Source organism: Aristolochia californica, unplaced genomic scaffold, assembly GCF_029961685.1.
Source record: "Aristolochia californica isolate CCGP_79_NKW_82.1479 unplaced genomic scaffold, dmAriCali1.0.hap1 SCAF_2, whole genome shotgun sequence".
Lineage (NCBI taxonomy): Eukaryota > Viridiplantae > Streptophyta > Magnoliopsida > Piperales > Aristolochiaceae > Aristolochia > Aristolochia californica.
Window position 1 is genome coordinate 3,420,942 of NW_027181881.1, and position 21,808 is coordinate 3,442,749.

A 21,808-nucleotide genomic window follows, 5' to 3' on the forward strand; every position below is an offset into this window, starting at 1 on the left:
GTAAAAGGGTCACAACTGCAAGCGGGATATCTGATGCAATCAGGTTTATGGCAGAAGCTTCTATTCGGAGGACTGCAACACTTTCAAATATATCCTCATCTTAAATGAGTGAGTATTCTGTGGCAAAGTGCATTGAAATACTGATAAAATGGAAAATGCAAACCTGTTTGAAGGTGTTAGACTTGATGTCTAATAATAATATAAACATCATAGAAAATAGATCTTAAATCCTCCATAATTTCATTATCATGAAAATCATACATATATCATAGAATTGAAATAAGAAGAATAAAGAGAGCATACCTTTCATCTTGAAGAATATAAACAGAACTTGAAGTGCACAAGATAATCTTTTATACTTCGTTTACAAGTGATAAGCTTGCTCCCGTTCAGCCAGACTGGGTGTGCAAATAGCCTTAGCCTCACTTGTAAGACCATGGAGGTTTATATAGATTTTCAAAGGGTGCACTAATGACTTTTCATAAGGACACATCCTCTTAGAAGAGATACATCCTCTCAGGAGGGATACATCCCCTCAAGAGGGACATATCTCCTTATTCCCAAGGGATGTGTCCACTAAGTCAATACACCCATTTAATCTACCTCTACAAGGGGATGTGCTGGTCATTATTCCCTATACTGAACATCCAATGACAAAGCATCTAGAAGTGGGCCCCACGCCATATGAATCATGGTAATTTTATTTTATAAACAATATATTTGAAACCATAATTCCAACAAACTCCCACTTGGTTTCAAATCCATTTCAAATTTTGATTTTCGAAAAAATATGAAAAATCAATCTTGACACATAAAACCATACCATGACCATAGGCATTACCTTAAACACTTTAATATACATGTGTAGTTAACCCGGGCCTACACAATATATATCTTTAGATATCCAAGGCTGGGGAATAAACCAAATCCATACTTGTCAAATTTGCCAATTCAGCGGTCTCCATTCATAGCATACTCGGACCTGAACTTAGGGTAAAGCTCTGTACCAGTTCGAGTATTAGCCACTAAGTAATTGTGCCTAATTAGTACCATAGGCCTGAATAATTTAGACATCCAACCCTACCTTCCTATTGAGACCCTTCCATATATACATACAAGTATATACCTAATGGAAAAGCTGGATATCAAGGCATCTCACTATCCATAGCATACTCAGTACCTAAGGAGCTCAGGGTAAAACTCTATACCAGCATGAGTATTAGCCGTAAAGGAAATTGTGCCTATGCAGTCCCAATGGCCTGGACAATTTAGAGACTCAACCGTCATTCCCTATTGAGACCCTCACATATACACGTACAAGTGCATACCTAATAGGGAGGTTGAATCTCAAGGCATACACTGAGTACTCATATTATCACACAAAAGCATATGCATTCTTTCAAAATCATTCCATGGAATATAAATTACAATGTCATGACATACATAGTATTACAAATCATTGAGACCACAATGCATACAAAACAATGTTCTCCCACTTGGTCTCATCAATTATAAACAAATCAAACCCATGTTCCCCACATGGAAAGTGAAACTGGTCACGGGAAGACACTTGGTTAGTGGATCAGCTAAGTTATCCGGAGAAGATATCTTATAAAGAACAACTTCCTCCTTCCTCAGCATGTCTCGTATGTAGTGGTATTTTCCTGCGATATGTTTAGCCTTGGAGTGACATTTCGGATCTTTCGTGATAGCAATAGCAGATTCATTATCACAAAAGAGAGGAATAGGTCACTCCACACAGTCTACCACTAGAAGACTTCGCAAGAATTTGCGAAGATAGATAACTTCCCTTGTAGTTAAGTTCATAGCCACATATTCTGCCTCCATGGTTGATTGCGCGACAAAGTCTTGCTTCTTGCTTTTCCAAGAAATGGCACCTCCTCCAAACATAAAGATAAAACCAGAAGTAGACTTTCGGGTATCAACACATCCTTGATAATCTGAGTCGGAATAACCACCCAATTCCAACTTGTCCGCTTGATAAGTCAAAGCATATGACTTTGTTCTTTTTAGATAGCGCATTACCCATTTTACCCCTTCCCAGTGAATGAAACCTGGATTAGCCTGAAACTAACTAAGAATCCCAACAGCATAAGCAAGATTAAGTCTTGTACATATAAGAGCATACATAAAACTCCCCACACCAGAAGCATATGGATACTTAGATTCGTCCAACTTATCTTTGAGGTGAGAAGGACAATCCACATGGCTCATCTTTTTAGTGCTATCATAAGGTACTTTACCTTGTATACAGTTAGACATGTGAAACCGATCCAGAAGAGTGTCGATATACTTCTCTTGAGACAAACTCAATTTTTGCAAAGATCTATCTCGTAGAATTTTAATGCCAAGAATATAAGAAGCTTCCCCACGGTCTTTCATATCAAATGTCTGAAACAACCATGTCTTTATACCTTGGAGTAACTGAATATCATTCCCGGCTAATAAAATATCATCTACGTATAAAGTAAGAAAAGCAATGCGATCTCCCACTGTTTTTATATAAACACAGTGATCTTCTGGATTCTGAGTAAAACCATACGTTGTAATTGCTTTATTGAACTTGATATTCCATAATCTTGAGGCTTGTTTCAAACCGTAAATAGACTTGTCCAACTTACACACTTTTGCTTCAGTTCCAGATCTAACAAATCCACGTGGTTGTTCCATATAAATCTTCTCATCCAAATTTTCATTTAGAAAAACAGTTTTAACATCCATTTGGAACAACTCATAGTCATAATATGCTGCCAATGCCAGGAGAGCTCGAATAGACTGTATTCTTGCAACAGGAGAGAATGTTTCATCATAATCAATCCCGTATTGTTGAGTAAAACCCTTGGCAACAAGACGAGCTTTGAATCTTTCAACTTTACCTTCAACATTTCTCTTCCTTGTAAAAATCCACTTGCACTTAATGGGCTTAACCGATGTAGGAGGATCAACAAGTTTCCAAACTTCATTTTTATACATAGAGTCCATCTCTTCTTCCATTGTCGACTTCCACATGTCGGAATCCACATCAAGGAGTGCTTCCTCGTAAGTGTCAGGATCAGTAACATCTTCATTCAACCTTGTTCTTTCATAAGTTTCTCTAGCATAGGTATAAAAATTTGAAGATGATAAGAGTTGACTAGGTTTTCTTTCTCTAGTCCCTCTTCGAATATCCATTTGGGTTGAATTCTCTATATTAGAAGGAGATTCAGAAGAAGACATTTCAACACATTCTTCCAAGTGAGACTTCCTACCTAAATCTTCATCACAATCAAATCTATCCTCAATGAATTTTACATGTCTACTTTCAATAATCACCTTCTCCTTAGGATCATATAACCTATATCATTTCGAATGTTCAGAGTACCCAACGAATAAACATCTTCGAGTCTTAGCTTTCAATTTGTCCTTAGGATCAAGTTTTAAAACATGAGCAACACATCCCTATACTTTAAAATGGTTAAGACTAGGAGTTTTGCCTGACCATACCTCATAAGGTGTTTTCTCAACCGACTTTGAAGGCACTCTATTTGAGATATAGGTAGCTGTCAATAATGCTTCACCCCAAAAGGATATTGGCAAATTTGCAAGTGCCATCATAGATCTTACCATCTCTAGTAAGGTTCGATTTCTCCTTTAAGCAATACCATTCTGTTCAGATGTATAAGGCATGCTAAACATATGGATAATCCCGTTTGACTTGCAAAATTCAGAGAATAACTCCGAACAATACTCTCCACCTCTGTCGGTGTGCAATGTTTTGATCTTCTTTCCTGTAGCATTTTTTACGTCCAATTTGAAGGTTTTGAAATAATCTAAGGCCTCATTTTTTCTATGCAGTAAATATACTCTTCCATATCTTGAGAAATCATCTATAAATGTGATAAAATACGAATGACCATTACGAGTATTCACATTCATAGGTCCACATATATCAGAATGAATAATATCCAAAACATGAGAACTTCTTGAGCCTTTGGATGGAAAGGGTATCTTTGTCATTTTCCAATATATACAACACTCACAAATAGGAAAATCATTATGTGAAAGATTTTTCAATAATCCTTGTGTCACAAGTCTTGTAATTCTATCCTTGTTTATATGCCCTAGTCGTAAATGCCACAAATACAATTCATTTTCTTTAATATCCAAAGAAGTAGAAACATTGAACACCATATTTCCACTAAGTTGCAATTGATATAGACCAGAATTTTGAAAACCTCTCAAAATAACTTTATCATCTTGTAACATAAGAAACTTTCCATTTCCAAAGTAAAATGTAAATCCAAGTTTCTCAAGACAAGATACAGATAATAGACTTCTTCTCATAGAAGGAGCATAAAGACAATCTTCTAAATCAAAAAACTTATTATCAACAAGCTTTAGCCGGTAAGTTCCCACGCCTTCCACAATGGCCTTTTCATCATTTCCCATGTAAATAAAGTTTGTTTTGTCCTCAATCTTTCTTAGCTCCTTGAAACCCTGCAACTCATTTGATACATGAACAGTTGCACCAGAATCAGCCCACCAACTAAAAGGCTTGATATAAATAGTACAAGTTTCAAGAGATAAGGACTCACTGGTGTTCTCCTGTTGCCCTTCTTGCATGGTTTTCAAAACCCTATAATACTTCTTTATATGTCCTGGCTTATTACAGAAGAAGCAAACACGTTGATTTGCATGTACTTCAACCCTTTGTTGATTGACCTTTTTGTCCTTGAAGTTTTGAAATCGAAAGTTCTTTCCCTTCTTCTTAAAATTCTTTTTCTTCGGCTTCAAAACTACGTTAGCACTAGGTGAAGGTTTATTTAACTCAATACTTGGATTGAGTCTTTCGGACTGGTGGTCGATCATATTAACCAAATCAAATATAGTCCACTTTGTCTTGGACAAAGAATAAAAGTCTTGAATATATTTGAGAGATTTGGGTAAAGAGTTGATAATGGTGACCACTTTAGTTTCTTCATCCATTGGTCTACCATGATATTGTAACTCATCTGCCATAACAAGCATGTCATTTACATGTTTTCTCACATCAGCATTTTCTTCCCATTTGGCACGAGTGAACTTTTGCCATAAGTTATTGATGTGAGTAGACGACTTTTTACCATATTTAGCCTCAATCTGGTCGAGAATCTCTTTTGTAGTGGGGACATGAAAATAAGTCATCAAGAGAGTCTCACTTAGAGCCCCAAGAATATGTGACCTAGAAATTTCATTAGCATTATCCCATTCCTTGAATTTTCTAAGGTCCTTCTTATACTGTTTCAGATTATCAGGGTAGTTTATTCGAGAAGGTCTTTGAGGAGGAGTATCCACTTTGATAATCTTATCAAACCTATAGCCTCGTAGCATTAAGTCAACCCGTTGTGACCAGTTCACATAATTAGTCCCATCAAGTACATTTTTCTTTAGGGACTCAGCAAAATTATGTCCACTACTGGATATTCCTGTCATCCAGAAAATATTTCAATATTTGGGAGAACATACATAATTATAGAATCATTTCAACCATCTAGTACTCCCATTTACCCTTTGGGGATTCATGAGAGTTACTAGGCAAATCAATCCACACATGATAAACAACCAACAATCACAAACCAACAAACAAACAAATAAATTAATTCATACTTACCCTTTGGGGATTCATATGAATTAATTTACAACATACTAATCTAATTATACAATTTGCATTACCCTTTGGGGATTTTGCTAATCATATAATAAAATTAGTATAACTCATAAAACAAATTATACTCAAAATAAACACACATAAAATTAATTTAATGTATACAAAATGCATTAACCTTTGGGGATTTTGCAAATTATATAATTAAGTTAATTTTCCCATACAAATACATAAATATATAACATGGCATGCAATAACACTAATTATAAATACTTCAAATAGCCAAATAACATGGAAATCCTATTCAAAATACAATTCTGGGTAAAAATAAACCCTTAAAACACATTCTGGTTCATTATATTAGTAAAAACCCAGTTTGGTTCATGGTTCTGGGTCATTACCGACCCGGACCGCACAAGCCTACACCATCAGGCCCGTGGACAGCAACCCGTGCACAATAGCCCGCACAGCAGGCCCGCGCATAGTAGCAGGCCCGCCAATGGCGCTAGAACCCAATAAACTAGGCTTAGGCTTATTTCCATTTACAAATAAATAGCCAAAAATAAAAAAAATTATGGAAAAATATAGAAACCTATAATCTATCTCTATGATACCAGCAGAGGCATTACTCACTTGTATTTGTTAGACTTGATGTCTAATAATAATATAAACATCATAGAAAATAGATCTTAAATCCTCCATAATTCCATTATCATGAAAGCCATACATATATCATAGAATTGAAATAAGAAGAATAAAGAGAGCGTACCTTTCATCTTGAAGAATATAAACAGAACTTGAAGTGCACAAGATAATCTTTTATACTTCGTTTACAAGTGATAAGCTTGCTCCCGTTCAGCCAGACTGGGTGTGCAAATAGCCTTAGCCTTACTTGTAAGACCATGGAGGTTTATATAGATTTTCAAAGGGTGCACTAATGACTTTTTATAAGGACACATCCTCTTAGAAGAGATACATCCTCTCAGGAGGGATACATCCCTTCAAGAGAGACATATCTCCTTATTCCCAAGGGATGTGTCTACTAAGTCAATGCACCCATTTAATCTACCTCTACAAGGGGATGTGCTGGCCATTATTCCCTATACTGAACATCCAATGACAAAGCATCTAGAAATGGGCCCCACGCCATATGAATCATGGTAATTTTATTTTATAAACAATATATTTGAAACCATAATTTCAACAGAAGGCAACAAAAGTCTTCCATAGAAGTGGAGAGAAACTTTTGCCTCTGCTCCGAATTCTATAAGCTCAGAATTTTTACTAAGTGACCGACCTCTCCGACAGAACAAATGCAAGGTAAAGTTGGATATATATTTCCTCCTTAATTTGACGCATTTTTGTGGGTGAGAATCCTCAAACTTTTGGTAAGAGAAGATGACCAAACAGATTCACCGGGAGAAGATACAGAGATGTTCTACTTGGATCTACATTTCCTCGGCACAAAGGGTGTTTCTCTGTGGTGCCTGCTTATGGTTCTAGTGTCATAGCAGGGACATGCATGACCCTTCCGAGTGGAAGTTCGACACTTCAATTTAAGTCTTATCCACAAGATGGACCAGAGAACAGTTTCCCCACTGAATTTTTTCCCTGTGTTCTCTTCCTGAAATCACCAAACTTGTAGCTGCTTTACATCTAATGCTTCTTCTTGATTAGTTTCGCTGCAGTGCATGTAAAACAAGGAAGTTTATTTTTCCGTGTTGATTTATATTGAATAAAGAGGTAATTTATACAAGAGTTCTACAATCTATAATCGCGATTCTCGTGATTTTATATAATCTATTTGTAACGGTTGAGTTTATCGTTGATTTCTACCGTGATTTTCTCAACACTCCCCCTCAAGTTAGAGAATGAATATCAAGAACTCCCAGCTTGCACATTATAGTTGAGAAGGTTTCATTTCCCAATTGCTTGGTGAACACATCCACAAAGTGATTTATTGAAACAACATATTTGGTTACAACCGAACCATCTTGTATTTTGTCATGGATAAAATAACAATCTATCTCTATATGTCTGGTTCTTTCATGAAAAATAGGATTGGCTGCTATGTGTAAGGCAACTGTGTTATCACAATATAACAGTGCTGGCTAAGGATGTAATATTCTCAACTCTATCAACAATGACGTAGCCAGGATAATTCACAACATGTACCTATCATGGCTCTATATTCGACTTCTGTTGAGGAGTGACATACGGTTTCTACCTCTTTGTCCGTCAGTAAATAAGAGAAAATCCCAAAAAAATATAATAATCTGTAGTGAATCTACGAGATATTGGATAACCACCCCAGTCCGAATCAGAAAATGCTCGCAAGGATAAATCGTTTTGAGATGGGAAAAAAAAACCTTGTCTTGGACTGATTTTAAATAACGCAACACATGCAAGACAACTTCCATGTGTAGTTTGCGTGCTGGATGCATGAATATGCTTAACACATGGACTGAATAGGTAATATCTAGTCGGGTGATAGTCAAATAAATTAGGCGTCCAACAAGTCGCCTCTACTGAGATGGATCATTAAGCAATTCTCTTGAATCTGCAAACTTTATGTTTTACTCCATTGGAAAGTTCACAGGTTCAGCATCCAAAAATTCACCATCTTTAAAAATTTCCAAAGTATATTTTTATTGCGAGAAGGAAATACCTTTCTTTGACCGAGAAACTTCGATGCCCAGAAAATACTTCAAATCACCCAAATCTTTAATCCAAAAATGGCTAGAGAAATTTCTTGAGAGCTAATATGGCATTGACATCATTATCCATAATAAGAATGTCATCAACATATATCATCAGAGTTGTAAAAGATTTTCCTTCCTGATATGTGAATAATGAGTAATTTGTTTTTGATTGAAAAAATCTAGCAGTTTGGATAGCTGCAGAGATTTTGGCAAACCACTGTTGGAAGCTTGTTTTGAGCCATATAAGGACTATGAAGGTGGTATACAAGATTCTCCCCCTGTTGCCGAAGACTAGGAGGTGGAGACATATAAATTTCTTCATGGAGATCACCATGAAGAAAAAAATTGTTGACATCAAGTTGGTGAAGAAACCAATCCTGGGCGGCTGCTAAAACCAATAAACAACAAACAATAGCCATTTTATTAGTGGGAGAAAAAGTGTCATGGTAATCTATACCTTCCAGTTGTTAACCTTTCGCAACCAAACGAGCTTTGAAACGCTCAATAATATCATCCGAGTGCTGTTTGATTTTATAAACCCAACAACAACTGATGGGTTTCTTACTAGGAGGAAGAGTAGTGAGGGACCAAATGTGGTTGGCTTCTAAAGTGGCCAATTCAGTTTGCATTGCTTCTTGCCAATGGGAATGAGAAACTGCTTCCGTATAAGATGTAGGCTCAATATCTTGACTAACTGTAGCAGTATAAGAGTAATGTTGTGGTGAATAACGATGATAAGAGACAAAATTGCTAAGAGGATAACGCGTACCTTTTTGTGAACCTGATGACAAAGGTGACAAATGGTCGGGATACGTCACTTGGTTGAAAACATAGTCATGTAAAGCCGAGGGAGGGTTATGAGGACGTTGGGAACGACATAAAATAAGTTCAGAAGGAGTAACAGATCATGGTGGAGAAAGAATTGGAGTCAACGATAACAGATGTTGGGAAGCATCGGGTACATAAAGAGGAATCATCGGGGTTGAATTTGAGGAAGTGGATGGAATGGACTCATAAGGGAAAATAGTTTTATGAAAAATAACATCACGACAAGTGAACATTTGATGAGTGGTAAGATCATACAGCTTGTAAGCTTTTTGTCCAACTGGATAAACAAGAAAAATACAGTGTTTGGCTCGCGGAGCAAATTTATGGGGGACATGTACATCAATAATATAAGCAAGACACCCAAAAACTCGAAGATGGGAATAAAAAGGGAACTTGCCATAAAGCCGTTCAAAAGGAGTTTGGCGAGAAAGGAGTGGTGTGGGCAAACGATTAATTATATGAACAATAGTAGAAACATATTCTGCCCAAAAATGTAAAAGAAGGTGGGCTTGAAAACGAACAGCTCGAGCTGACTCAAGAATATGGGTGCTCTACAACCCCATTTTGTTGGGGAGTATAGACACAAGAATGCTGATAAGTGGTCCCTTTTTGTTTAAAAAATTCTCACATGGAAAAGAATTCCCCACCATTATCAACTTGAATGTTGGTTATAGAAATATGAAATTGTGTGTGGACAAAAGAGAAAAAACTGACAAGTAAATGTTGTGTTTCACTTTTGTGATACATAAAAAATACCTATGTGAATCTAGAATAATTATCCACAATCGTAAAAAAATATTTCGCACTAGAAAAAGAAGCAGTTTTATAGGGGCCCCAAATGTCACAATGAATTAATTCAAAAGGTCTAACAGACGAAATTGAACTAACAAAAAAATGAAGTCTACTTTATTTTGCAAAAGCACAAACATCAAAAGCATTATTAGACTGGAAAGAAAAATCTAACAAATGTTTTACCATAAAATCTAATCTAGACGAAGATAAATGCCCCAATCGGCAATGCTGATAGAGGTGGAAGTTTTGACTTCTTTGATGTTAACACAACCAAATGATAAAGTCCGTCTTGTTGTTCACCCAAACCAATCGTCATTTTTGTCGTCAAATCCTGCAAAATACACCAATGAGGGAAAAAAGGTTACTGAACAATTGAGATCTCTAGTAACTCGACTCACCGACATTAAATCCACCTTAAAGGATGGCACACCAAACATATTTTTTAAAGTAACAGTGGAAGTTGAAGGTAAATTCATAATGAAAGTAATTGGAGTCTGTTCTCCACTTGGCATAACAACTGGTGGCAAAAGAGTATTTTTGTTCCTGTTGACAAGTAGAGTTGGAGATGAAGAAATATGATTTGTTGCACCACTATCAATAATCAATCGATGGAGTCGCAATAATGTTTGTAACAAACCTGAGGAAGCGGCCGCAGCATTAGTTTTAGGATTCGCAGATTGTGTTGTCCCTTTTTCTTGCATAATAGAAAAGATTTTCACATGGTATCAAAGCAGGTACTCCTATGTGGGTGTGAGTAAAAAGATCTTGAGTTTATCTGTTGGGAAAAAAAAACTTCCTAAGATAACTAGTCATTTTGGGATAGATCTTAGACCCAACTTCACTTGGTACCAGAGCGGGTACTCATAAGTGGACCTACACCTAAATAATCCACTTAGCCACAAAAGATGGCCTGTACCTAAATTATCCACTTGTAGAGTTACAAAAGTGGGCATACACCTGAACTATCTACTTGTAGAGCTACAAAAAAGAACTTACACATAAAATTATCCACTTGTAGAGCCACAAAAAAGAGCTTACACATAAAATTATCCACTTGTAGAGCCACAAAAGAGGGCCTACATGTGAGGAGGAGTATTAATGAATAATCTCACATGGATTAGTGAGTATAAATATCTTGAGTTTATTAATAAGGAAAGAGGTTTCCTATGTTGGTTAGTCATTTTGGGATAGGTCTTTGACCTAACTTCAAAATATCATGTAAAACAGGGAAGTTCATTTTTCCGTGTTGATTTCTATTGAACGAAAAGGTAATTTATACAAGAGTTTTATAATTTATAATCCCGATTCTTGCGATTTTATACAATCTGTTTACAACGGTTGAGTTTATCGTTGATTTTTACCGTGATGTTTTCGACAGATAACTATAACCCACTAATGGAGACTTTATGGCAATGGCCCTTCCATGCCTTCGCTCAGTCTGATCCAACCAGTTTCTTCTCCGTGACAGGGGTATTCATTGCAGACAGGTGCACCGTTAAAGCTTTGCAACCGGAGAAACGATTTCATAGAAACAGTTTTAAGAGATCTTACATTTATGTCCTAATTAGCACGATTGATGTAAGCAAGACAAGTGTATGCGACACAGAGGTTGTTGATTGTACTGCTGCCATTGATAGAGAATGAAGAACCAGTGAATTGAGCACTTATGCTTGCAGTTAGCAGCACCAGTGGGAGGAGTGTAACTAGGGGTCTGTTCTGTATTTTGTCGGTGATCCATGGATAGAGATCGTTGACGACCGATAATAGTAAAAAAAATGCACCAGGTTGGTAAACAGGTATGATTGATGGTGATCATTTATAAGCTTGTGCAACTATATGATGAAAGGTGCAACGCACTTAGGTTCTGTACTACGCAACCTTCAACTTTTCCTTCCCTGTAATACAACAAACATGCCAAAAAAAAGTATGCAGAGAGAGAGAGAGAGAGAGAGAGGCTCTTCTCATTTGAAAAATAAGGAAAAGAGATTAAGAAAGAAGAGCAATAACCAGACAAAAGGGAAGAAACAAATAGAAGAACACGAGCATTTGATCTGTCCCAATCAGATTTTACTAGGCTGAAAATTTCCTATTCATTTTTATTGCAAATCCATTTATAATGGAACTTGATAGAGCACTTGGACAAGTAACCAGTTTCCTTAACAATAACAGTGAGGGATCATCTTCTCTACTTCCTCCTCTGCTTCAATTAAATACAAAAAAAATGCCAAAAAGTAGACCTTCTTATCTTTCTCATGGCAGAGAGACAAAGGCTCTTCACAGGTGAAAAGCTAAGGAAAAGAGAATAAGAAAGAAGATGAAGAAGAGACTGAAGAGGATTGTTTTCCAACCGGGTCAAATAGATCTATAAAATTCTGGAGAAGATGAAATAAAAAATAATATCTTATAATTACATAAAGCTTACGTAAGTCCCCACTGACGATGCCTTTAACACGCTTGAATGCTACTGACGTCCTATCCATCTCAAGCTCTCTCTATACACGTCTCATTTTATTTTATTTTTAAATTTTCTTCTGCTAATCTCGATTGAACAATTGATGTCTCGTCAATTTTGTAGCGCCGACGAGCCTCAGGTCAGTGTCTCCGGTAACAATGACACGGTTCTGTGGTTTCAGTTTCATCACTAGGATTCCCTATAAACGTTCCGGCAAGACGGCAACGGCAAACAGCCTTGTCATCTCGCTTGTCTCCTTATAAAAGGGTTCGGATCAAGCTCCTCCGTGGCCACTTTGCTCGCATCTCACTTACCCTGTAGCAGCTGCGTGTCATCCATCCCTTAACAGAATGTATGGTTTCATCAGGAGAAGAAGCCACATTTTCTTTTCAGTCGTTGGGTTCTCGGCGCTGCTCCTAACCTTCCTCTTTTTTCCTACCCAAAACCCCGGGAAGCCTTCTAAACCGCTTCACGTACATAGGCACCTTGAATTGGCTAAATCTACATGCCAAGGCACATTGTATCATGACCTCTGCGTCTCCACTCTGACTTCCTTCCCTGACCTCACCTCTAAATCTATCCCTCAAATAATTGCTGCTGCTGTCAACCAAACCGTGAGAGTCGTCCAGCAGTCGGCGTCCAATTGCAGCGGCATCAGGCACAATCTCCTCAAACTCAGCGTTCGCCAACAGAGAGCGCTCGATGACTGCCTCCAGCTCTTCGACGACACCGTCGGCCAGCTCGAGGCCTGCATCTCCGACCTCTCCCCCAAAAACGCCTCCAAGCGTTTCCACGACCTCCAAACCCTCCTCAGCGCAAGCATCACCAACCAGGACACGTGTTTGGATGGCCTCTCGTACGACAACCACGACCACCAGGTGATTCCTTTCTTTATAATTAACGCTTTCATTTCTCGAGGAATGTCGTCGTGGATCTGCACTCTGGTGTTGGTATCGAAACTCGCTGTTGATTCATACGTCAAAACAATTACTTTTAACTTGTGGATCCATGTGGGTATCCAGGTAAGGAATCTGATTATCGCCAGACTCGAACGCGTAAAGAAAATGGTCAGCAACTCGTTAGCGATGCTCAAGAAGTTACCGGCGCGTAACGCGGCGAAACCGACACCCAAGACCGAAGAAGCGTTCCCGGAATATGGAGAGATGGTTAATGGCTTTCCGTCCTGGATGTCGGAAAAAGACAGAAGACTTCTAAAAACGAGCGTGAACGTAACCAAAATCGACCTGGTCGTGGCAAGAGACGGAACCGGGAATTACACGACGATTACGGAGGCGGTGGAGGCCGCACCGAATAATACAAAGCAGACGTTCGTGATCCACATAAAGGCGGGTCTTTATCTTGAATATGTAAATGTGGTGAGGAAGAAGACAAATTTGATGCTTATAGGGGATGGCATTGGGAAGACCATCATCAAGGGTAACAGGAACATAGTCGATGGCTGGACAACTTTCCGATCTGCTACCGTTGGTAAGAATTTTTCACTGGGTTTCGTTCATTTCCTTAATTTCTTCCTCCGTCGACGACATCGCACCATAACTATCGTCAATTGTCATGACTTGAGAATGCAAGAAAGCGGTTAGTTTGTGTATTTGTAAAGCTAGCTCCAATGTGGCTATCTGAAATTCCATTTTGGAATAACTCTGCAGCTGTTGCGGGCGAGGGCTTCATAATGCGCGACATTACCGTTGAGAATTCAGCTGGACCCGACAAACACCAAGCGGTGGCGTTTCGTAGTAGTGCCGACTTCTCCGCCTGTTATCGTTGCAGTTTTGTGGGGTATCAAGACACCCTATATGTGCATTCTCTCCGGCAATTCTACAGGGACTGTGACGTCTACGGCACGGTGGATTTCGTCTTTGGCGATGCTTCTGTGGTGCTCCAAAACTGTAATTTATACTCCCGGAAGCCAAACCCAAACCAGAAGAACATCGTTACTGCGCAAGGGAGGGAATACCCAAACCAGAACACTGGGATTTCCATCCAAACATGTAAGATTGCAGCAGCAGCGGATCTCATCCCTGTGAAGTCTTCCTACAAGACGTATCTTGGTCGGCCTTGGAAGCAATATTCTCGAACAGTTATTATGTACTCTTACATTGACGATGCGATCGATCCTGCTGGGTGGTTGGAGTGGGCTGGGGATTTTGCTCTCAGCACTCTTTACTACGGAGAGTACATGAACCGCGGGCCTGGTGCCAACACTACGAACAGGGTGAAGTGGCCTGGTTACAGAGTGATCAATAGCTCGGTTGAGGCTAATCAGTTTACAGTGGAGCCGTTCATCCAGGGGAGAGAATGGCTGACATTAACTTCTATTCCAGTTATCTATGGTTTAGGCTAGAACGTCGTATGGACCCTAGATTTGTAATTTGTGAAGCTAAGAAGATTTAGCTTTGACCACATGTGTATCAACTCTTAAGTTAGGAGCTGAAATTATAAATAAGGTGGAGTGTCTAATTGCTCATGAGGCATGGTGAGAGTCGGATTAGTGTAATCGGCAATGAGATAGCTTCATGGACTTAGATGGGATTTATATTTTGGCGAGTTCACGAGGTAGTATTTTTTAATCTAAATAAGATGTTTTGCTCCATATTTAAAAGTTCAAAAAAAACATAAATTACAATGGTAATGGAGTTTTTCTGCCTCTGGTGTAACTCGTCTTTGAGTTTCTGTTACGACGGGACGGGATATCCGTCTACTTTGTGTGAAGTTTGTCAACAATAATAAGTTCTCAAAGGAAATGATTACATGTCAAAGTAAGCATGCCATAAATCATAGGAAGTATGTAAGGATTTATTCCTAAGAACATAAATAATGGCAGAGTTGCCACGCTCTAGCACATATGCTGACATCTCTTTAACCGATTGCCACCACCCTTCCTGTGAGACGATTATGAACAGTAAAATGATTTTTAGTAAATGTAACTGATAAAGGAAAATAAGACGTTAATTTACTAATGGAGAGAAGTTTTTTTGTGAGATAAGAAACAATTAAAACATCTAACAACTAATATATTGGGGGTAGGAGAGACAATACGAGTGTGTGTTAGGTAAAGAGACACGATTCCCCATAATTATGAGTCATTGGACATATGGGCCAAAACTCCAATGTCTAAGAACCAATCTGAGGGTGCAAACACATTTAGATAACACGATCTAGTGAAAGCCTCAACAAGATGCACACGAGACAACGTCCTTGACTATAATGAGTTTGGTCTTGATTGGCATAATGGTAGCCAAAACCAATGGTAGAGCATGACGGAGATCAACCTAGACTCCAGATGCCATGTAAGATTTGATTAAAATCTTTGTAGTCACCATAAATTAATGGTGAGAGTTTACATTTAATTTCAGAAAATTACAATGATAATCGGGTTTTTCTGCTTCTGATTCCGATAATGAAAGCCTGTTCTTCGGACTCCTGTTATAGTGGGATATCTTTCGGTGCCTTTTTTTTCTTCTTGTTCTTGCTATTTGTTTTATATATTTGAAAGAAAAGGGCAAGGGTGATACTATGCCTCCCTCTTTAAACTTATTCTTTAGCAAGTTCAGCAATGTTTAATTACCTCGTGTTTATTTCACACTTATTCTTTAGTCACAAAAAATATAGAATGCCACTTTTCAGCAGATCTGTTACATGGAAGAACAAATCTGTAGGGAAAAAGGGTTAGATTGGGGTCAAATTTTGCTGATTAGTGTTGGATAATGAGCGTGCTGCGAAGATCTATTGAAATATCAGCGAAGAAGCATTCTCACCCACAACATTATTGCCTTGAACCCATTTGTCAAACAATGGATTCTTTTTGAAGCCGAAAATCACGGGCTCTTCGGCGACTCGCTCATGCTGCACTCTTGAGGACGACGCATCAACGCTTGCGACACTTTACCCTGGGTCGTCTTCGTCCTTTTGCGCCCGAAGCGTAGGCACGGCAGTGGCGGTCTGGAAATTTACAGGGAAAGCATGAGGAGTTTGCTTCTGCTACGCCCGAGAGCAGGCAGCGCCGCGTGGCTTTTGCATGTGCGCGTTTACAGGAGGGCACATGTCTGCCAGTTCTACATCAACCTTCCGCACCCCGTTCAAATCTGCATCTCTCTACCTCTGTGTAAACGGAAAAAAGTTCGTTTCGGACTTCTTTAATCCTCTTCGTTCCCATTTTATAATGTACATTCTCTCACTGACACAGTCTGACCCCCGACCCGCTTCTCTTTTATTCTTCGGCCATTTCGACCATTACGTCCAATCTTCGTGGAGAGAGAGCACGCCCCTCGGATTCTCTTTCCCGCCACGGATAACCCGTTAAATCTTGCTCTTCCCCCGCTCTCTCTGTTTTGTTTTTTACTCGTTAAAGTGATCAGGGTCTTTTGCCTATCTGTTTCAGACGCTTGACGAATGACGTTTGTGCTTCTTTTTGAAAAAGGAGAGCTTGTTTCTTCCTTTCAGATGCCACTACTCTCGAATCTTATTCGTTGTTATTATGCCCCTAGCGCCTGGTAAACTATTCGATTTGGGCTCGGGCAATATAGATAAGAAATGGAAAAAGCTCAATCCTGCTAGACTGTATAACCTGGTGCTTCGTGATTCAGAATTTTTATAACGGTTTCATTCACCTGTGGGCGGTCCCCTTTTTGACTGGATGAGAACAGAGGCCTGCTACCTCCGTTGGACACTCTTTTAATTACTACTGCCTCACTCTTTCCGATGATCCTATTTTGTATGAATTGATCAACACTCGTAGACGACGATCCGCAGTGCGGAAACTGGTTCCTTATAGTTCAGAACTTGAGACAAGCAACATGGGTGCGAGTAGCAAGTACGAACTCAGGCATATGAGTTCCAGCGAGCTTCTACTTGGCCCATGTTCAGTGACAGGTATCTGTCTTCATTATTGATCACCACGCTGGCCCCGGCTAGAAAGCAACGAGAGCTTCCTCATCCACACATGGACATTTATATGCGTCCGACTCTGAATGGCTGCAACAACTTTGCCCTTTTCTTCCTTGTCGTATAAAGTTAATACTCAGCTACAAATTTCCGTTTCTTATTAATTTGGAGAACACCGGACTCTGGAATGTAAAAAGTAGGAAAGGATGGGATTTGTACAAGTACGAGAAATGATTGCCTCCTCTTGGCAGCAGTGCCGCACTAAATTTGATCACACTTTCTTATCTAGAAAACAGTCATGTCCAATGGCCGGCCGGTCGAGTTTAATTCCCGGTGGAGAAGCTCGTGACCCCGTGAAGGGGCATCATCCGTGCAAACTAAATATAAGAGATAACGAAATACTGTGCTATGATCATCATTGAAATCTAACTTGACATGTGAAGTCTCATCATAATATGTCGAATGCTGTGACTTTTCGTATTAAATAAACCATAATTCCTGTGACATTCCCGCGAAGTACTCACAGACTCACACCAGTAGATGGAAAAATGAGTTTCAGAAAGCTCCAAGTCTCTCTATTCCCGCGAGGCTGTGTGGATAAGCAGATGAGGAAAGAGACAAGGCAACGATCTGATCTGAGGATTGAGTGCGCGAGTTGCATTGCTCCATAAGAGATCCACCGAATGGGGGGGGGGGGGGGGATTGGTGCTTCTGCCGTTCGGGTAATCCCGGAGGAACACATATAGTGCAGCACAATGCCTGCATTGTCGTTAGTAGAGTATATTAACCTTTTAATGGCGCCAGGTTTTGGAGCTCAAGAAATTTTCTTCTCTTCCTGCAAATGGCCAAGGTAGTCGTTTTCCCCGAGACGAACGTTGGACTGCGCTATTATTTGACGATTTGACGGAGGCAAGGATAAATACGAAAACAGCCGATACGTAACGGCATAAAACTACGTAGCTGGTAGCTTACACGTTGCAGGCCAGTACATCATCCAAGGCAGCTCAATCAATGGCTGAGATCCTCTGAAGCTGTAACGAGAAACACGTCATTGCAGCACTGACACGCGGTCCAGCCTTTTTAACAACTGCAGTGAATAGTGACTTCTGAGAGAGTGCAATTAGTCGATCACAGAGGCATCTTTCACAGCTTCAAAGATTACTCTCAGGGCAACCGTACATGTTCAACAATGGCTAGGAAAACACAGCTACGTCGTTGAAGTTACGTAAATAACCCGGTTTTTTTTTTTGCTGTTTAGCCTTGTCCCTTCTCTAATGAGTCCTAGAAAGAGGCGCTAATACTAACAAAAGCAGGAATTGCAGAGGCAGCTTGTCTTTATAAATGGTGAGCACTCTTTCCTTCTTTTCAGAGGCTTGCAGTTAGTTCAGGTTAGTTGGGTTGGTTGGTCTCAGGTAGCGTGCCGATGGCTCCCCTTTCCGCTTTCCTCCGATTCCTCTTCATCTTCTTCGCCACTCTCTTTTTCCTCTCGAGCGCCTCTGCATCCTTTCACAAGTCTCATCATCCTCATGTCGCCTTCCACAATTACAGAGACGCCCTTACGAAATCGATCTTGTTTTTCGAGGGGCAGAGGTCTGGCAAGCTCCCTCCTACCCAAAGGGTCAAATGGAGGGGAGATTCGGGTCTCTCTGACGGGTCGAACTTGCATGTGAGAAGTCCTCTGTTTTCTGTCTGCTTTACTGTGTTCTTGCTTGTTTAGAAGTAATGGTGGGTTGTTCTGCTTTTTTTTTGGATGCTGCTAAAGTAGTCTATATTACGTTTGTGGGCAATGTAGGTTGATTTGGTGGGAGGATACTACGACGCCGGGGACAATGTGAAGTTTGGATTTCCCATGGCTTTTACGACGACTATGCTTTCGTGGAGCGTGATAGAGTTTGGTGGGTTGATGAAGGGAGAGCTGGCGAATGCTAGGGAGGCTATTCGTTGGGCTACTGATTACCTCCTCAAGGCCACTGCTCATCCTAACACCATATACGTGCAGGTTGCCCTTTTTTTTCTTTTTTTCTTTTTTTCTTTTTACTGTTCTTCTGGCATTTGCTCTGTTCCTTATGTTTCCTCATTCGTGCCTTCACAAAAAGGGTCAGCTAATTACAGTAAGAACTGAAAAAAGAAAAGGGTGGTTCTTCATCTTTATTTATCTGCTTACAGAATTGAAATAAGATTACTAATCTTTTTTCGCCATTTCGTTGGAGTGGGCATTCGAGGAGGTTAATTAGATGTTTTTGTTTTTGTGTTGGTATTCTATTTTTACAACTGGGGTTCGTCTCTTTGTACATTGTGATGAAAGAGAAGCAGAATAAACAGAGGATAATGTGTGTGGCGCAGGTAGGGGATGCCAACAAGGATCACTCATGCTGGGAGAGACCGGAAGATATGGACACTCCGAGAAGTGTGTATAAGATTGACCCCAAGAACCCTGGTTCTGATGTTGCTGGCGAAACAGCTGCAGCTCTTGCAGCTGCTTCTCTGGTCTTCAGAAGAACTGACCCTTCCTACTCCAAGCTGCTCCGGAACAGAGCTATCGGGGTATAGACAAAACTGACGCAATATTTTTCAATTGGAATCCTCATCATTGCTTGTTTTAATCCCGTCATTCACATGGTTTGCAGGTTTTTGCCTTTGCTGACAAGTTCAGGGGAGCCTACAGCAATGGCCTGAAGGCATTCGTCTGCCCCTTTTACTGCTCTTACTCTGGCTATCAGGTCTCATGCGTTGCCTGTCTCCTCGGCATTGTTTCTTTCATCTTCTTGAAAACTCGTTGTCGTTTGTTCTAACCTATAACTCGCATTAATCCCGTTGTTTTCTTTATTGAAGGATGAACTGCTATGGGGAGCTGCGTGGCTGCTCAAAGCCACCAAGAATCCTACCTACCTGAACTACATTCAGGCCAACGGTCAGACCCTTGGAGCTGATGAGACTGACAACACATTCGGGTGGGATAACAAGCACGTAGGGGCTAGAATCCTTCTCTCCAAGGTAAGCAAATGGAAGGATATGCAAATTCCCTCAACATAATACCCATCTCAAGAACCCTGAAACTCTCCGTTTTGTTTCGTTAGGCCTTTTTAGTGCAAAACATGAAGTCCCTCCATGACTACAAAGGTCACGCTGATAACTACATCTGCTCTCTGATTCCTGGCGCCTCGTTCTCCCAGACCCAGTATACCCCAGGTAACTTTACTATTTCTCTGAAACCTTCCGTCGAATCGGTCTGTCTCTCCTCCTAACGGCTATATCGATGCGGATTAGGGTTTCTGATCAGGTGATCTGATGCATTGGAACAGGTGGGCTCCTTTACAAGATGAGCGACAGCAACATGCAATACGTGACGTCTACTTCCTTCCTTCTGGTCACCTACGCCAAGTACCTGACCTCTGCCCACAAGGTCGTCACTTGCGGCGGGACCACCATCAACCCTAAGAGACTCCGAGCCATCGCCAAGAAACAGGTACTTTGTGACCCATTCCGGTCTTTTACATTTTTTTACTTGTTTGAGACTCAGAATCCGTGCGCACCAGGTGGATTACCTCCTTGGGGACAACCCTTTGAAGATATCCTACATGGTGGGGTACGGCGGGAGATTTCCGCAGAGGATCCATCACAGGGGAGCATCTCTGCCGTCCAAGGCGGTGCACCCGTCCAAGATCCAATGCACAGCGGGGTTCCGCATGATGAAGTCGCAAGCGCCCAATCCCAATGTCCACGTCGGAGCTATCGTCGGTGGGCCCGATTTACACGACCAGTTTCCTGACCAGAGGTCTGACTACGAGCAATCCGAGCCGTCCACTTACATGAACGCACCACTGGTGGGGACACTGGCTTACCTAGCCCATTCCTTTGGCCAGCTTTGAAATCCTTATCCGGGCTACGTCTCTAGCTTTTGTATTTCTTCTGTTGATCTAATCATGTGTAAAAAGTGGCCAGTGGCCCCGGCAGAGAGCAAAAGGTTCGAGCCGGGGCGGGGCCCTCCTTAGTCCTCCACCCTTTTTACTGGTGTGGAAGTCGAAAAGGAAAAAGTATCACATGGTTAGGCAAGTTATATTTAATGTCTTATATATTTGATGCATTATGGTTTGTCAGAGAATGCTCGTTTTTTTTTGTCTGCGATCCGGCTCCCGCGAGGCAACCGCGGCGTGCCTCGAACGGTTTACGCAGTACAAGATACTGGGGCACGCGCTCCATGGTGTTCTTCGTTCATACTTTATGGGAAAATGGTACCAGGAAAAACTGGCCGGCTTTGACTTCCGGTGATTTTCCGGGAACTTGTAATTTTCTTTCTGCGACCGATTTGTAGGCTCAACATCGACTGAAAACGTAGTAATAAAGCTTCGTGATTCCAGAAATGGTCCGGAATTTTGCGTAACAGAGTACCGGACTCGTGCTTTAAGAAAGCTTTCGTGTTTCAGAGCTCTGAGAAAAAGCAGGTCTCTGTGAGGCAGGGATTTGATAGGTTATGTCAGAGAAGCTCAG

General features: G+C 40.4%; 2 protein-coding genes across 2 annotated transcripts; both read left to right on the plus strand.

Annotated features, from left to right (window-relative positions):
* The first annotated feature begins 12,522 nt into the window (after positions 1-12,522).
* On the plus strand, positions 12,523-14,904 carry LOC137955523 (pectinesterase-like). The gene is made up of 3 exons (XM_068802503.1): positions 12,523-13,296; positions 13,441-13,906; positions 14,086-14,904. The coding sequence occupies exons 1-3, from the start codon at positions 12,769-12,771 to the stop codon at positions 14,778-14,780; spliced, it is 1,689 nt and encodes a 562-aa protein (XP_068658604.1). The 5' UTR covers positions 12,523-12,768; the 3' UTR covers positions 14,781-14,904.
* Positions 14,905-18,682: 3,778 nt separating this feature from the next.
* On the plus strand, positions 18,683-21,404 carry LOC137955369 (endoglucanase 17-like). Its single transcript, XM_068802281.1, has 8 exons — positions 18,683-18,986; positions 19,113-19,319; positions 19,664-19,864; positions 19,948-20,040; positions 20,153-20,314; positions 20,398-20,509; positions 20,623-20,786; positions 20,857-21,404. The coding sequence occupies exons 1-8, from the start codon at positions 18,744-18,746 to the stop codon at positions 21,187-21,189; spliced, it is 1,515 nt and encodes a 504-aa protein (XP_068658382.1). The 5' UTR covers positions 18,683-18,743; the 3' UTR covers positions 21,190-21,404.
* The last annotated feature ends 404 nt before the right edge of the window (positions 21,405-21,808 follow it).

Coding starts and splice junctions, on each gene's coding strand:
- LOC137955523 (XM_068802503.1), top strand. CDS start 12,769: ATGTATGGTTTCATCAGGAGAAGAAGCCACATTTTCTTTTCAGTCGTT. Junction 13,297..13,440: donor ACGACAACCACGACCACCAG/GTGATTCCTTTC, acceptor GTGGGTATCCAG/GTAAGGAATCTGATTATCGC. Junction 13,907..14,085: donor TTTCCGATCTGCTACCGTTG/GTAAGAATTTTT, acceptor ATAACTCTGCAG/CTGTTGCGGGCGAGGGCTTC.
- LOC137955369 (XM_068802281.1), top strand. CDS start 18,744: ATGGCTCCCCTTTCCGCTTTCCTCCGATTCCTCTTCATCTTCTTCGCC. Junction 19,865..19,947: donor TCCGGAACAGAGCTATCGGG/GTATAGACAAAA, acceptor CATGGTTTGCAG/GTTTTTGCCTTTGCTGACAA. Junction 20,787..20,856: donor GAGCCATCGCCAAGAAACAG/GTACTTTGTGAC, acceptor CGTGCGCACCAG/GTGGATTACCTCCTTGGGGA.